General features: G+C 47.1%; 1 protein-coding gene across 6 annotated transcripts in view; it reads left to right on the forward strand.

Annotated features, from left to right (window-relative positions):
• MBD5 (methyl-CpG binding domain protein 5) overlaps window positions 1-16121 on the forward strand; it is a 130304-nt gene extending 114183 nt beyond the window's left edge. For all 6 annotated transcript variants that reach the window (XM_071435483.1, XM_071435482.1, XM_071435486.1 and 3 more), the window contains 4 exons: window positions 527-1717; window positions 6038-6111; window positions 9654-9729; window positions 12647-16121. In XM_071435483.1, coding sequence (XP_071291584.1) covers window positions 527-1717; window positions 6038-6111; window positions 9654-9729; window positions 12647-12718 — 1413 coding nt within the window. In that variant the 3' untranslated portion in view covers window positions 12719-16121. The remainder of the gene's footprint in view (window positions 1-526; window positions 1718-6037; window positions 6112-9653; window positions 9730-12646) is intronic.
• The last annotated feature ends 1250 nt before the right edge of the window (window positions 16122-17371 follow it).

Raw genomic sequence — 17371 nt, forward strand, 5'->3', positions numbered from 1 at the left:
CTGTGGGGAGGCTGGAGAGGCACTGGAGGGGTGCGTTCAAACTGTCAGAGGGGAGATTTAGGTGGAAAATTGGGAAGGAATTCCAGGCTGGGAGGGTGGGCAGGCCCTGGCACAGGGTGCCCAGAGAAGCTGTGGGTGCTCCTGGATCTCTGGAAGTGTCCAAGGCCAGGCTGGACAGGGTTTGGAGCAGCCTGGGACAGCGGGAGGCGTCCCTGCCTGTGGCACAGGGTGGCACTTGTTGGGCTTTGAGGTCCCTTCCCACCCAAACCATCCTGTGTCTCTGAGTCAAGAATTCTGACCCTGGCGTTTAGGACTTGAGAGAAAACAGGAGCCTGCTGACACAAAGCCTGAGAAAGGGGCTTTGTTTTCCTCTCAATCAGGCCCTTAATTCTCTCTCTACCTTGTTCAGTTTGTACCTGGTGTATAACAAAAGGAAATGTGCTGTAGTGAATAACCACAGAGTTTATGTGCTGAAATCCAGCTGGAGTTCCAGCATCAGTTCCCATCCTGTCTCTCCTTTCCCTAGGTGAGGATGCAGGAAGACGCCGCCGTCCTCAACAAAAGGATGATCACCCAGATGGGCATGGCGCCGCTTCCCGAGAGCTCCAGCGCTCTCCTTCCTCCCTTCCAGGAGCCCCCCTGCGAGCTGCAGCAGAGACCTGACCCCTCCCTGGGCCAGCAGGCCAAGGACACCCCCAACAACGCCGTGGCCGCGGCCGCGGGCGACGCCTCGGTGGACGCCATCTACAAGGCGGTGGTGGACGCGGCCAGCAAGGGGGTGCCGGTGGTGATCACCACGGCCGGCTCCAGCTCCACGCAGCCGAGCCCCATCCCCGCCCTGAGTGCCATGAGTGCCTTCACAGCCTCCATCGGGGACCCCCTGAACCTGTCGGGCGCGGCGCACGGCCGCGGCACCGAGCACGAGGGGCGCGCCCGGGGCGGCCGCGGCGCGCGGGGCCCCAAGAACGCGGAGCACGGCAAGGGCCCCGGCGAGGGGGACGGCTACGAGTATTACAAAGCGGCCGCCTGCAACACGCCCAAAAAGCAGTGGGAAGGGGAGCAGAGCCCCGTGGGGGAGATGGGCAGGTGGAAATGCGAGGAGTTCCTGGAGCACTCGGCCCACGTCCACGGCAGCCCGTGCCACGAGAGGCCCAACAACGCCTCGGCGCTGCTGCAGGGGGAGCAGCACCAGGCCCTGCTGGCGCAGCGGAACTGTCAGAGCGAGAAGGCGCTGGAGGAGAATTTCAGGTATAACAATTACAAAAGAACTATGATGAGCTTCAAGGAAAGACTGGAGAACACTGTGGAACGATGTGCACACATCAACGGGAACCGCCCGCAGCCCAACAGGGCCTTCGGGGAGTTGCTCAACGCTTCCAAACAAGACCTGATCCTGGAAGAGCAATCTCCCAGTTCCTCCAATAGCTTGGAGAGTTCCTTAGTGAAAGACTACATCCATTACAATGGAGATTTTAATGCCAAAAGCATTAACGGGTGCGTGCCCAGCCCCTCGGATGCTAAGAGCATCAGCAGCGAGGAGGAGCTGCGGAACCCCGAGTCGCCCTCGTCCCACGAGCTCATCCACTACAGGCCCAGGACGTTTAACGTGGGCGACTTGGTCTGGGGCCAGATCAAAGGACTCACCTCCTGGCCTGGCAAACTTGGCAGAGAAGAAGAGGTTCACAATTCATGCCAACAGAACGCTGAGGAGGGGAAGGTATATTTATGTCTCTATGCACATCTCTCTCTCTTCCCCCCCGCCACCGGCACACAAATCAAAATTTTGTCTTTATTTTGTCTCTTCTTTTAATGGCGTTTTTTTCCTAGCTGTAGCTCGTAGAGCTGAATTTCCCCTTCATTTCCTGCCAAGGCCACGAGACAGGTTAAGTTTGGGCTTTGCTAAATGATTTTTTGGTGTTAACAAGAAGTGGTTCTCACTTAGGTGGTGTGTTCAGACAAATTCCTGGCTGTGTCCAAAGCATCTGATACGGAAATACCTGAAAGTGCTGAAACTGCAAAAAGGAGAAGTGGCCTCATCAGATTGAGGAATCCTTAATGAGTGAAATCTTGCTGATTGACACACACTTCTCACAGGAAATGCACACACACATTTCCAACTCTAAAGGAGGTTTTGATCATCATTTAGTAATAAGGAAAGTGTTCCAATTTGGTCTTTCATACTGAAATTCTTCTTTTGTGTTAACAAATCATGTGCTTGTTGGGGAATATACAGGAAATGCAGTTATCAAGGAGTTATTGGTAATTTTATTATGAAAAATTCTCCCAAATCTGGTCTCCACTGCTCGTGTAACATTTTATCTTTGTAGTTCTTACAAAATGCTGCACATCCTCCACCTAGAAATATTAAAGAATTTTAAAATGCATAAGCAGAAAGTGGAGATTTAAGGAAATAAAGGTTTGTCAGTGACACAAAGAAATCAAATCACTTAGAACTGAGGAGAGTGGGTTACACCAAAGTGTTCCTTTCCCCAAAATTCAGCCAGGAGCAGATACCCAGAGGAGAGAAGGGACAAGAAACTCACCCCATCCCACCCCTGCCATGCCCAGGGACACCTCCCACTGTCCCAGGTTGCTCCAAGCCCCATCCAGTGTGGCCTTGGACATTCCAGGGATCCAGGGGCAGCCCCAGCTGCTCTGGGAATTCCATCCCTGTCCCTCCCCTCTGGAGCTGTAAATCCTGGATGCTCCTCCACTGTGGTTTCACCCCCAGAGCAGGAGAGCCTCAGTGTCCCTTGGCAGGTGAAAGTGCTGAATATTCCAGAGCTTTCCATGGATTAATCCATGCCAGCCCAAAGCAGGAGAGTGTTTCAGAGCTCATCCTCAGGAAGCTCAGAGCCCTGAGTTACCAGTCGGGTTAGGAGCTGGAGGATCACAAACCTTTAGGGCTGAAACAAAACTGGAAGAATTCCATGTTCAGTATCCCTGTCTGAGTCAGGAGCACAGGGAGAACATTCCCATTCCCAGTGTGCTTTTGTGGATGAACAGAATCCGTGTGTCCAAATCTCTGTGAATGTTCCATAGAAATGAAAGGTTCACTTGTGTAAAGAGAGGAATTTTCTTACCTGCATTCCTGAGCAATTTCACGTTTCCTCCCTAACCTGTGGCTGCCAGGATGTGCTGTTGGATCTGTGCAAAGCTTTGCTGTGCTGGGGTTTCTGTGCATTGTGTGGGGATTATTGTGGGGTGTGAAATCCAGTGGCACCCATTTTATTGGGTACTGAGCACCAAACCAGGGAAGCAGATCCTTGGAATGCTCACAGCAAGGTGGAGACCAGTCCAAGCTCTCCGTGAGGAATTCCCACATCATGGATCACCTCTGACATCACATCACCTTGAATTAATCATTTTCAATGTAAATATGGAAGAAATGTGTTTGATTCCTTCATCCAGAAGTGTGGGGTGAGCAGCCATTGCAAAGGGCAGGAGCTGAGGGTGGAAGGTGGGATACACAGGGAAAAACCCACACCAGACCAGAAGGAATCACCTGGAAAACCACAAAGAAACACCCTTGGAAACCAAATGTTCTTCAGGAATTCTGCACCAGCCCATGGTGGGAGTGACCTGCAGCACCTGGGAAAATTCCTTTTCCTCTGGAGCTTCCTGAAAACATCTTTAAAGTCTTTGTGTAACCAAATGTGGCCCTCCTGTGTTACATTAATTTGCTGTTGGGATTTGTTCATCCTCTGCTCTTTAGATTGTTTATTATTTGGTTTTTGTTTCCATTTAAAAGACTTTGGGCATTCAGGTATTTAATGGGATGATGGATCTGTTTGGGAGATCCAGACAGGAAAAGCAGGAATTTAGCACTTCTTTTCCTTGGTTTTTGGCTGCTGGAAATTAGAGGAGCCCAAGGAAGTGCAGCAGAAATTTCTGGGAGGAAAAGGAGAAGCCTGAATTTAATCCCAAACCAGAGGAGTTGTATCTCATTAAGCAATTAATTTGATTGTTACCCACCTTGGTTATTATTCATCACCTAAGCAGAACCAGAGCAATCAAAGGTTTTGTGGGAGCTTTTCATGGTGAATTTTACCAGGGCAAATCCTGCTCTCCGTGTGATTTTCCAGGGGTTAAACTGGGCTGGGTTAAACTGGGCTGGGTTAAACTGAGCTGGTTAAACTGGGCTGGGTTAAACTGGGCTGGCTAAACTGGGCTGGGTTAAACTGGGCTGGCTAAACTGAGCTGGTTAAACTGGGCTGGGTTAAACTGGGCTGGGTTAAACTGGGCTGGTTAAACTGAGCTGGTTAAACTGGGCTGGGTTAAACTGGGCTGGCTAAACTGAGCTGGTTAAACTGGGCTTGGTTAAACTGGGCTGGTTAAACTGGACTGGCTAAACTGAGCTTTTCTGGTGCTGCAGGTAGAACAGGGAGGATTCCTCCCATCTGTGTGTGATCTGGTGTTGATATTGATGATTATTAATTGTGATTTCTGTTGGAGTTGCTTTCCATACCCTGTTTTGTAGCAATTTGATACTTCCCAAAAACTCAAGTGTTTTTTTTAATGTATAACCATCACAAAATGCCAATAATGAAGATCTTTTTGTTACTTTAAGGTCATTTGTTTCCCAAACATGATATTAATTCTTAATAACATTATTTACATGGAACTTTGCAATTTTTCTCCTGGCAGCTCTTGGCAGTTTGTTCCTTATGTGTTTGTTCCACATTTCCATTGTGGATAGGGATAATTCCTTTTCTCTCATGTTTGTCCTTAGAAAAGCTCCCCAGGTTCTCAGTTTCTCCTGAATTTGTGTTCTTCCAAAATCCAGTGAGGGGAGGAGTTATTGGAAATATTTGCATTAAAAGTGAGCAGGTTTTAAGGGGAAGAACGCTACAACTTGTGGCATAATTGAATTTATTTCATGAAAATTGAAATCTCAGCTCTCCAAGTGCAGATTTCTCCATTAATGATTCCTGGAAGTGCCTGGATCAGCACATTCCCAATTTCTTTAGCACAGGTGTGACTTTAAGACATGGAAATCTGGTCTGAATGTGTAATTTTGGGCCTTATTTCAAGAGATTTTGGCAACTGCTCACTCATGACCTCCACCTTGTCGTGTCCACACGTCAGACCTGTGGTGAATATAAATTATTTAGGAATTGGAAGGCTGAATTTGGAGGGAATTTGCATTCCCACTTCATTTCCAGGTTGTGTACAGGCACACACTCAATACATTTGTATTTATGGAAAATGTCAAGTGAGATGTAGCAAAGAAACAGGAACTGAACCATTTCTTTTCCTTAGGTTGATGTGTTCTAAATATCTGATTTTGTTTTTACCAGCAGGAATGACTGAGCCAGATCAAAATAACAGAGAGATGTGGCTTCGTGTATTGAGATGCAAATGATGAAATTACAGAGATGTTATCATTAATTTTCTGCTTGTATTGCTTACACTGGGACTTACTGGTGCCCACACAGTGCCTGAAATTACTTCAATTTAAAATATTCAAGGTTTAAATTCCCAGTTCTCTTGAGCACGTGCCCAAATTCATCCCTGATCAGTAAAAAAAAAAATAAGAATAATTAAAAGAACTGATTTTAAGACAAATAAATAAAGCTCCAGGTGAAGATTCCTGGATTGAGAAGGCAAAGAAGGATTTCCTTCTGGAATGGGAATGGATTTGGCCGTGCCATGAGTTGAGCAGAGACCTGGGATTCCTCACCCAGGGGCTGGCGGTGATGGGAACACTTTGGTGCCCAAATGGGATCATCATTCCCAGGCACTCAGAATTCCAGGTGTAAAATCCATGTGGGAAAGCAGTGCAGAGTGAGCCACTCCACCAGCACTGCCAAGAAAGGGCTTTGAAAGATTCTTCTCCTCAGTTTTGTGCCATGAGTGTCCCAAATTTGGGTTTCCGTTGCCGCTGTGAGAAACTCCAGCGATGGATGGATGTGGGAGGCGTGGGCAGCTCCAGGTGCTGTTGCTGCCCTGCTGGAGGGGCATCCCTGGGCTGGCAGAGCAGGAAGGGGGGCATTTGCTGCTCTGGGTAACGAGTTTGGTGTCCATCCTTCCCCAGGTGGAGCCGGAGAAGCTGAAGACACTAACGGAGGGGCTGGAGGCGTTCAGCCGCGCCAGGAAAAGGAACAGGAAGTGAGTCCATCCTGCCTCCCCCCTAATCCCACTCATTGCCTTCCCTGGGCCCTCCTGGGCCAGCCCAGCCCTGCTGAGGCCTTCATCCCTTGGCATTCCTCATCTTGGTTCTGGAATCTGAGGCGTCTGGAATCTGAGGTGTTCCGAGTGCATCTCTGTGAAATCTCCCTGTGGGAGCTTCTGGTGGCATTCCTGAGCTCCAGCACCCAAAAAATTCATCCCATCAAAATCCTTCTAACTTTCTAACCAGACCTGACCTCCTTCCTTCTCCAGGGTTGTTCTGGATATATCCTTTATCCCACTGCTCAGAAGGGCTGCAGGATTTGTGGCCTCCCCACCTAATCCCACTCATTGCCTTCCCTGGGCTCTCCTGGGCCAGCCCAGCCCAGCTGAGGCCTTCATCCCTTGGCATTCCTCATCTTGGTTCTGGAATCTGAGGTGTTCCGAGTGCATCTCTGTGAAATCTCCCTGTGGGAGATTCTGGTGGCATTCCTGAGCTCCAGCACCCAAAAAATTCATCCCATCAGAATTATCCTGTCCAAACCACACTTTCTAACCAGACCTGACCTCCTTCCTTCTCCAGTTTATTCTGGAAATCTCCTTTATCCCACTGCTCAGAAGGGCTGCAGGATTTGTGGCTGAGCTCTGCCTCACACCTGGGTCAGCTGCTGGGCTTTATCCAACTTCCACCTTTTAGTGACAAATACCAGCACAGAAAAACTGTGAAACAGGAAATATTGGGACATGAAGCTTCAGGATGGGCAAAAAGAGGAAAATTATTGAATTTTGGGGGAAAAAAAACTCCTCTGGACATCCTTAAAGGGATGACAGGGTAGGACCTGTGCTGTGATTGGGTTTGTTCTATGATGGTGCTGGTTTACTGTCATAGGGAAAATGCATTCTTAAACCTGTGAGAATTAAACTCAGCTCTGAATGACCACAGGCTGGAAGGGATTAAATAATTCCCTCTCTTCCCCTCCTTTTAAGGGGTGAGCTTTGCTTTCATTTCTGTGTCCCACGGGGCCAAGAGAAGGGATTTTTATACCACTGAGACAGCGGTGGCGGCTGTTTCTTCCAACATCATCCCCAAAATACCTTCCTGGATTTTAAGGGAACTCAGAAGGGTTTCTGGTGACTTCCCAGCTATTTATTCATGTCCCTGAAGTGAACTCAAGGACAGCAGGAGCAGATTTAAAGTGGTTAAAGCTGACAGAAACTGCTGCTTTACAGCCATTACAGAAATCCTTCTCCGTATTTCAGCTTACTCCCTAGTCTGAGTCCTTTGGTGGACATCTCCTGGTTTCCCCATTCCTGCTGTAGATTCATCTGGCAAAGTTCATGGGTTTGTTTCTGGTTTGTGATGCACTATTGGATTTTTATCCAATTTTTTGAAACATTTGGTGTTGAATACAATTGCTGCACGTGGAGTGCTCGTCACACAGGCCCAGGGCTGGTTCAGCAGAGCAGGATTGGTCTCCAAGCCCTTGAAATGACGTTCACATCCCACAACAGTTCATGGAATTGATGATTCCATGAATCCTTAATGTCTCAGTTCCACCTCAGCCCTTCCTTTCCTGCTGGAGCCACGTCCCTGCTTTGCTCCCCAGGCCATTACTGACCCCCAAACTGGGAATAATGAGCTTTGACTCTGTGATTTAGAAGGCTGAACAATTGTTTTCTTAAGCTGTGCTGTATTAATACTAAACTATACTAAAGAAAAACTCGTGACCCTTTCTAGACACAGCTTTGATTTAATTGGTCAATCAATCTGAGCAACCATCACCAGAGTCCAATTAACAAATCCCTTTTGGTAAACAATCTCCATAACACATTCCCCATGTGCCAAGCAACAGGAGCAGCAAATTGAGATAAGAATTGTTTTCTCTCTCTCAACTCTCTCACTGCTTTCCCCAGAAAAAACCCAGGGAGAGGGAATTCTATCTCTGCCTGTTAAAGGAGTGTGTGAGTGCCACAGGCCATGGCACAGCTTCCTCAGCTCTCCAGCTGTGCTCTGCTGTACTTGGGGGGTGCCCCATGGCAGGAAGGAATGGTGAATCTGACTCCATGTTCTCAGAAGGCTGATTTGTTATTTTATGATCCTATATTATATTAAAGAATACTAAACTGTACTAAAGAATACAGAAAGGATACTTACAGAAGGCTGAAAGATAATAATGAAAACTCAGAGTCCTGACACAGCTGGCTGTGATTGGTCATTAAGTCAAAACAACTCACAGAAACCAATGAAACAACCACCTGTGGGTAAACAACCTCCAACCACATTCCACATGTGAGCACAACACAGGAGAAGCAATCAGCTAATTATTGTTTTCCCATTTCTCTGAGGCTTCCCAGCTTCCCAGGAGCGGAATCCTGGGCAAAGGGGATTTTCCAGAGAATGTGACAGTGACAGGGCTCTGCTGGAGCCTCCCCTGGTGCAGCTCTGCCCTCCCAGGCTCTGGTGATCCCTGCTCTGCTGGGCCCCAGCATTCCCAGTCCCACTGCACACAGAGCATCTCCAGGCCCCCCCCCAGTCCCAGCTCCTTCTGCTGGCCTTTGCTGCTCCTCTGGCTGCTCCCATCTCCCTGCAGTCAGGAATGTGCCACCTCCCATCCCCTCCATGCCATCCTCACCTGTCCTGCTCAGCTGTGCCAGGCTGGAGTCCCATCTCTGCTGTCCCTCCTGCTGGACACGTGCCACGGGCAGGGTGGGACTGGGCTGAAGCTTCCAGTGCCTTCCCAAGGTTGATTTTAAATGGATATTGGGCAGGAATTCTTCCCTGGCAGGGTGGGCAGGCCCTGGCACAGGTGCCCAGAGCAGCTGGGGCTGCCCCTGGATCCCTGCAGTGCCCAAGGCCAGGCTGGAGCAGCCTGGGACAGTGGGAGGTGTCCCTGCCATGGCAGGGGTGGATGGGATGGGCTTTAGGGTCCCTTCCAACCCCAACCATTCCAGGGTTCTGTGATTAAAAGGAAAGGTTTTTATAGGAAGTGTCTCTGTGAGGGACAGGCCCGGTGTCCCAGCAGGGGACAAGGTGCCATCACCTTCCCTCGTGACAGACACGGTTCTGCTCATCCTCCATCTCCTCCTCCCATTTCCTCACCTCCACAGCAGGAGCTGTCACCATGCCCAAGTGGAAAAGTCCTTCAGGAACAAAGAGACCCCATAGAATGGTCCCTGTGAAAGGAAACGGGCTTGGAGCTGCCCCATGACCTGGGGCAATTGGGGTGGGAAGAAGGAAACCTCCACCCCACCTCTGCCTCAGCCTGTGGGGTGCTGCCATTCCAGGGGAAAATGGGATATTTGAGATCATTAATGCAGTTCATTGGAAGTTAGAAGGATATTTAACTTTCCTTCTGTAATCCCAGCACAAACATTTCCTTTCCACAATATTGTTACAGTTCTGATCTTGCTCCTTGTGCCCCCAGCCTGGGGGGCTCCAGGGTCAGCACCTCCCCAATGAATTCATGTGTTTGTTATTCAATTTGCTCAGGTTTTCCTTCTGTCCTTGAGAGTTACTGATGCCTTTCATCTTTTCTCCCCAGAAGTGGAAAGCTAAATAACCATTTAGAAGCTGCTATACACGAGGCCATGAGTGAACTAGACAAAATGTCTGGGAATGTAAGTTCCTTTTCCTTGGGAATATTCTCCTTTTCCATGTTTCTGCATGTGTGTCCATTGGAGGGAGGCTTGCTTTGGGTGGCTTTCTAACAAATCCTGGTTTTATTTTCTGGAATAATGAGGAATTTTCAATATTTCCCCTGCATTAAAAACTGTTTGCAGAGGTGTGACAGTTCTGAAAAATGGGAGAAGTTGTAGGATTTTAGGTGCATTGCAAATTTTATTGCTTTTGACAAAAGAGATTTACACATCCAGCCTGATGATACTTGGATGAGTTCCAGTCCTGCTCCTGTTCCAGGGGGCTCCTCTGGCTGCTGACACAAAATCAGGCTCATTTCCTTCTCAGCTGGAGTAGCAGGGTAATGAAACCACATTTGAAAGCACCTTTCTTTTGAGTGCAAAACTTTTGGAATTCAGCTATCCCCATGAGAAATGAAAGATAGTGTCATGAAAGGTAAGTTTAAAAAAAAAAAAAAAAGAATATTTCTAATATCACACCCAAGAGTGGTTTTTGCACACTAATTACACTGTCACAGTGTAACTCCAGCATCTTTCCAATGACAAGCTTGGTTTATAAGATATCCTCATTTCTGTTTCTAAAGCATGGCTGTAATTTCATTCCAGCCAACCTAAAAATAAAAAACAAATCTATCACAGCACGTGTAACTTCCCACATCTTCTATTTGGTCATTAATTATTCAAATTATTAATTATAAAATGTTTGAACACAGGGGGAAAAAAAAGGTTTTTTGCTGATATACAGTGTTCAGGACTGAAGATGTGCAAGTTTGGAAGTTACACTTCCAGTAACACTTTTGGAGCTTCTGGAGCACCAAAAAGGAAATATATTTCTATTTATTTATATATTTGAAGAACTGAAGGCTTAGAGCTTATTTCAGACCCAACAAGAAATATTTAAAAAGTTATTGAGTAGCTTCTAAGTAAGAACTCAACCAGATCTTTTATTAAAGCTGAATTTAACAGAGATTTGAGCTTTGATATAAAACAACATTATTGTGTTTCCCTCCTATGGAAGGACAAGGAAAACAGGAGGTGATTGGGATAAATTTGGGATGGGTGTTGGGGCTGGCCCATCCTGCTGCCACCTTTTCCCACCCATAAATGCAGGAATATCAAAAGCTGCCTGCTCTGGGCATTGGGAGCAGCAGAAAGTGCTCAGGGGAAGTGCTTGGTGGGATTTGCTGCTCTGGTCGTTGTGGCACCAAACTGGACCTGCAGTGCCTTGATCGATCCTTTGATTCTGTGGGCACAGGATTTGGGATCAGGGCTGCTTTCCATAGGGATTCTCATTCCCAGAAGCCCTCCCAGGGCATCAGCAGCTCTTTTTAGTGGCTTGCAGCTCCTGCAGCTCAGCCCCAGCCGTGTGAAAGGTGCAGCAGGATCCTCAGCTCAGCAGGGAATTCTGGCAGGAGCAGTGGGAGCAGCAATGTCAGGGGATGGAGAGCTCGGGAGGGAGCCAGGGAGCGCCGAGCGTTGGTTCCTGTGCTGGGAGCTGCAGCTGCTGCCGACAGATGGTGGTGGAATTCCACAGCAGCTCAGCCTTCCTCCTCCTCCTCCTCCTCTCTCCCCTCCTGCTTCTCCCTGAGCAGCCAGCAATGCCAGGCTTTGCCTCTCAAATCATCCAGCATTAGTGGGAATTGAATGTTTCCTTTTAAACACAGAGTTTCCTGGACATCCCTCGTTCCTTAAGAACAGCCCTGAGCTGAACTCACCCAATTTCCCATTACCAGCATTTTCTCACCATCTTCTCCCCACCTTTTATTACTCTGCTTACTAAAATGTGTGAAGGTTTGTCACTAAATTTGCCATTATTGCACTTTGGGATCCATCCCTGATTTGGGGGTTTCAGTGCCTGATTTGGGGGTTTCAGTTCCTGATTTGGGGGTTTGAGTCCTTGATTTGGGGGTTTCAGTTCCTGATTTGGGGGTTTCAGTCCCTGATTTTAGGGGGTTCAGTGCCTGATTTGGGGGTTTCAGTCCTTAATTTTGGGGGTTTCAGTCCCTGATTTGGGGGTTTCACTGCCTGATATGGGGTTTCAGTCCCTGATTTGGGGGTTTCAGTTCCTGATTTGAGGGTTTCAGTTCCTGATTTGAGGGTTTTAGTCCCTGATTTGGGGGTTTCAGTTCCTGATTTGAGGGTTTCAGTCCCTGATTTGGGGGTTTCAGTCCCTGATTTGGGGGTTTCAGTGCCTGATTTGGGGGTTTCAGTCCCTGATTTGGGAGTTTTAGTCCTTGATTTGGGGCTTTTAGTCCCTGATTTGGAGGTTTCAGTTCCTGATTTGAGGGTTTCAATCCTTGATTTTGGGGGTTTCAGTCCCTGATTTGGGGGTTTCACTGCCTGATATGGGGCTTTCAGTCCCTGATTTGGGGGTTTCACTGCCTGATTTGGGGGTTTCAGTTCCTGATTTGAGGGTTTCAGTCCCTGATTTGGGGGTTTCAGTCCTTGATTTGGTGGTTTCAGTCCTTGATTTGGGGGTTTCAGTCCCTGATTTGAGGGTTTCAGTCCCTGATTTTGGGGGTTTCAGCTCCTGATTTGGGGGTTTCACTGCCTGATTTGGGGGTTTCTGTCCCTGATTTTGGGGGTTTCCGTCCCTGATTTGGGGGTTTCAGTCTCTGATTAAGGGGTTTCAGTTCCTGATTTTGGGGGTTTCAGTGCCTGATTTGTGGGTTTCAGTCCCTGATTAAGGGGTTGTTCCCCAGCCACCTCAGCTGCTGCCTCTCTCAGGATTTGGGATGCACAGGTTATGGAACCAACCTTTTCCTCTCTCACAGTTGTTGAGGTCCCTTAGTTCTGTGTAGCTGTGAAGTGCCCAGAGCTGGTTCCTGCCAGCCCCTCTGCAGCCCCTGGATGCCCCTCACCAGTTCCTTTGCTAACTTGTGCATATATTTATTTTTAGGTCCACCAAATCCCGCAGGGAGACAGACAAGTGAAGCCTCCAAAACTCAAGAGGAGGAAGATCTCTAGATAACATTGAATGTCTTTGTTACTGGTCCAGTCCTTATCACAGTGAGCGTGCACATGAGTCTATCTGTAGGTATTGATCCAGACGTGGCTCTGTCAGTGTTTCTGTGGAGACAGCTCGCTGCCATGGCAGGGCACCACGAGGAGCAGTGGTACCAGATTTGGGGTGATTAGGAGGGATAGAGGTTGCTGGATAAGCCAATCAGAAATCGTGAAAGGTTGCAGTAACAATGTCAGATGATTACTGAGATTTTTTTTTTTTCTATAATACTAAAAAAATTGTGATTATAAGAAATAGTCCAAATGTTTCTGAGAAATTTTCATTGTGTATATAGATAATACAGAATTTCATGGTGATATCTGAACTGTAAATATTGTACAATATTGTCATGTACAAGCGTACCTAATGCACACTTTATCTTTTATTGTACAAAAAATAGTGTACAAAATTCTTTGGTTTCTATTGAGTACACATACAAGAGACTACCAGTGTAAAGTGATAAATAAAAATACAGCCTAAATGCTTTTATATGATAATGTAAAAGATGCTGTTTTTGTATTTAACAGCAGAGAGAAGGCATGATTATGTAATACCTTAATTATGACATCCACTTCACGCCACTGAGTGTTCATTGCTCTGTCTGTTTGGAATGAACCTTGCCTGGAAGTGCTGGACTCCAGTTCAGGCCTTTAGGAGAGCGCAGCCTCGCAGATTCCCAGTGTGGGATGTGGGATCACAGCTCTGAGTAACAATTCCAAGGCTGCAACCCCTCGGTTGCGTTTTTATTTACGTAGCTTTGAACGTAGAACGCTGTAGGTTTGATTAAAAAGGACAAAAACAAAAAAAAAAAAGAGAGTAGAGGGACTATTTTAGTCAACCATTTCTGTAGGAGAAGTTTCATAGCCACCTGAGGAACTAAAGAGTCGATCCCCCCTAACGTTGAGCCCCTCCAACCACCCCCTAGATTAATTAGCTTTGATTACCTAACGTCATTAACACGGTGTTTCCTCGGAAGGGGGCAGAGGCCCTGCTTCCAGGAGTGATCAGGATTGATTGCTGGTGATTACCTTTGGTTTGGCAGTAGGATGAAAGGGCAACGCTCCGCAGCGTCCGGGAAAAGCAATCCCAGGATCCATCTCGCAGTATTAAACCAGAAAAAAAGTTAAGGGTGGCTTACAAAACTATTAGCAACAGTAATTTTTATCAGTATTATGTAACATATCAGATTTATTTTATTTAAAAAGAATTATTTATACCATTAACAGATTCTTATATATATTAATGTGGCTGAAATGCGCAGGTTAAATCTATTAACCAAATTATTTATGTTATATTAAGTGAGAAATGTGAAACATATGTAGAAAAAAAAAATTAATACACTACAGATTTAAAAGTCTAAAGCTATGAGCCATTATAAAATTAACGAACGGAAGTGTAGCACAACATTCTTTCCATTTGATTTCATTTTTCTTTTTCACACGGCCGCTGGCGACGGTGCCGAGGCTTCCCCAGAGAGCTCCCAGCCACATTCCCGGTCCTGGGGAGCTTTCCCTCCGCGCCAGGGCCGGGAGCAGTGCTTACCTCAGATCTCCTTGTCCCCGGCCCCGCCCGTGGCTCTCTGGCTAAGGACTGGCAGTGATCAGCACCCCGGGGTCCCAGGGTCCCAGGGTCCCAGGATGTGGCTCCTTCTCCTCCTGCCCGAGTCCCCTGCTGGGTGCCCAGGGCAGCGCTGGGGCTCGGTGCTGGGCACGCAGCTACCTCGGGGCTCCCGGGCTGGCTCCTGTCCCGGGTCCCTTCCGCGGGCAGGTTCATTTGTCTCTCCTCCTCCTGCTCCTGCTCCTGCTCCTGCTCCCGGGGCTGTTCCAGGGCTGCCAGCTCCCCTTGTTCCGTGGCCGTGTCCTGGTGGCCCTGGCTCTGCCCGTCCCGATCCGCGCGTGGGCGAGCGCTGGAGCCCCTGTCCCTCGGGATCCCCTTTGCCTCCTCCCTCTGCTTCGTGTCCCAGAGCTGAGTTTGTGTCTCCTTTGGCCCTTAGGTCTGTGCTCCCTCCCCGCTGTTTTACTTTACATCCCTAAGATTATGTAAAGTATTCTCGTGCACTTGATTTCCTCGGTTAATAATGGCATTGATGTGGGTGCTAGGAGTAGTTTGTTTCAGTCCATACCAATTTTTTTTTTCTCTTTTAGAGTTTTTATGGTTTCATGTAAGCAGTTAATGTAAATATTGTGAGCATTACAGGTCATGCAGTGTTGTAACATTTTAAGAAATGTTGCACCGACTTTACGATTAAAAAACTGGTCACTCATACTTGAATTTTGCCCATAGAGCCATTTCTTTCTCTTTGCATTAAAGCATAATCTACTTTTTTGATGGAGGCCCAACCCTTCTTTCTACCTTATTATTTTTTGTTTAATAAATCTCTATTTTTTCTAATAGAAGACTTAAAAATGAAAATTTAAAAAAAAAAAATACTTTTTGCCTACTTTCTAATTTAAGAGAGAATTCCTATATTTAAAAGGTGGAGAAAAAAACAAAAAAAACAAAAAAACACACAAAAAAAATACTCCATTGTGGAAAGTGGAACATCACTGGATTTGTCATTAACATGGCACAATCACCCGAAAGTGGCTGAGTGCAGCGAGCCCACGACGCCGACCAGGACCTCGGTAGATTTAGGGAACGCCGTGATTCCTTGAGGATGTAAAGTGTTGCATATTCTTGTCTATTTATTTATTTATTTATTATGCTTTCTTTTGCTTAAGTGGGTGACAATGTGGTTGAGTCATTCAGATGACATTCAAATTAAAGGAAATATTCCTCTTTCTATTATGGTGCGTTGTGTGAACACCATAAACAAAACGAAACAAAAATATTTTCATTTCTTTTGATGGATTTTCTTCGTATTTTCAACTTCCTGGCTGGTATCAGCTGCAAACAAAAAAAAAAAAATATCCACAAAGTTTAAAAATAATTTAAAAAAAAGAAAGAAAAAAAAAACCAAACCAACCCACCCCACCTCTGATGTCCCAGGTCTGTTATCCTCACAGTCTAAGGTTTTAGGGGTTAAGAGAAACTTCAAATTCCAAGGTCTTTCTGAAATCATCTTTGCAGAAGGTTTATAAGTCATGTGAAATCCTTTTGGAGTCCCTGAGTTTGATGGTCTAGAGATATTAGAGGGCTCGTGGTGGACTGAATTACCTTAGGACTGAATTACCTTTCTTAGCTACAGTTTGTATTTTGCTATGTAGGGTTGTAATGTGAGAATTCCAGAAGAGCCGTAGCATAAAAGTGCTTTTCTATTTTTTAAAAAAACCCATTCTAGTCTTACTAAGAATTAGAGAATTTTTTTAATATCAGTTTTGTAATTTTTGATAAAGTTGTCAATATTATGATTAAATCACCAGAAAAAACAGTTCCTGTGCTGTTCTCTTCGGGGCAGGGACTTTGTCTTCCGACGGATTCTTCGATGCCACCATGGGATGCCCCCTCTTAAACGGGGCCTCGGGCACCGCTGTGGAATTAAATCGCTCCCCACAGCTGTGAGGCTGAGTCAAACCCATGAGAGCCAAGGCAATTCCCAGGTCAGGCTGCAGGTCCCTGCCTGTCCATGGTCCGTGCGCTCCGGGGAGGCCTCGGCGGCGCCGCCGCGTCCCACGGGTAAGTTCGGGGAGCCGGCGGAGGCTCCTGCTCCCAGCAGACAGGATCCCATCCCAGGCATTGCCATCCACCCCATCCCACCCCTCTGAGCCAGCAGCTGCACCTCCAGGGGCCAGGATTGCCCCCAGAACACCCAGTGCTCCCAGCAGGAGATTCCAGCAATCCCAAACACCAAACATTCCTTCAGTTCGATGCTCACCGTTCACACCGGGGTCCAGTCAGTGATGGAAAAACACTTGGAGGCTAAAAAAACCAAAAAAATCCTACAAAAATAAATTGTTCTATCCCCAGGTCACCAGCCTGGGAGCTGCAGGGACTTCCAAGCCCACAGACACCCCACCAAGCACTCCTGTCCTGCTCCTGGTGTCTGGGTATCCTCGTGCTCCCAAGGAGAAAGAGCAATTCCATGCTCTTGTGTGTCCTCAAATATTGCTCAGCCTCAGGCTGGCTTGGTGGTGATGCCATAAATGCCTGGACAGCTCCCAGAAATTCCCACCAGCCTGGTGTGATCCTGCATTACAGCCTCTCCTTCAGCCTGGAATGGTGACACTTTGTGTTGTGTAAAGCTCAGCACTGGGAGCTCAGAGCCCTCATTTCCCTCTGCCAGGTCTTGGCTTCAAAGCAATTTTTTGTTGTTCTGTTAAAAAAAAAAAAAAATTTAAAAATCCAACATTTGATTTGGAATCCCCCATGTGAAAGAAGATCCTGGAGAGATTCCATCTCCCACGTTTTACCTGCTGTGAGATAAGGGTTGGTTTGTAATTGAGTGTCATCCCAAAGGGAGGTAAGGGGTAGGATTTACAGCTGGAAAAAACAACCTTTCATTTAGAGCAGCACTGTCTGGAAATTCCTGCTTTGGGAAAGATCTGGGGAGTGGGAAGGGTTTTGACTGACACTGGATGAAGAGGGCAGGGAAGGAAGAGCAGGAGCATCCTCAGGAATTGCTGGGTGAAATCCCAGGGAAGCGCTGGCACAGGGTGAGGAGTTCCAAAATTCCAGGCAGGA

This window comes from Agelaius tricolor, unplaced genomic scaffold, assembly GCF_023055355.1.
Source record: "Agelaius tricolor isolate 1412-34295 unplaced genomic scaffold, bAgeTri1.0.p SCAF_10, whole genome shotgun sequence".
In the NCBI taxonomy this organism is placed as follows: Eukaryota; Metazoa; Chordata; class Aves; order Passeriformes; family Icteridae; genus Agelaius; species Agelaius tricolor.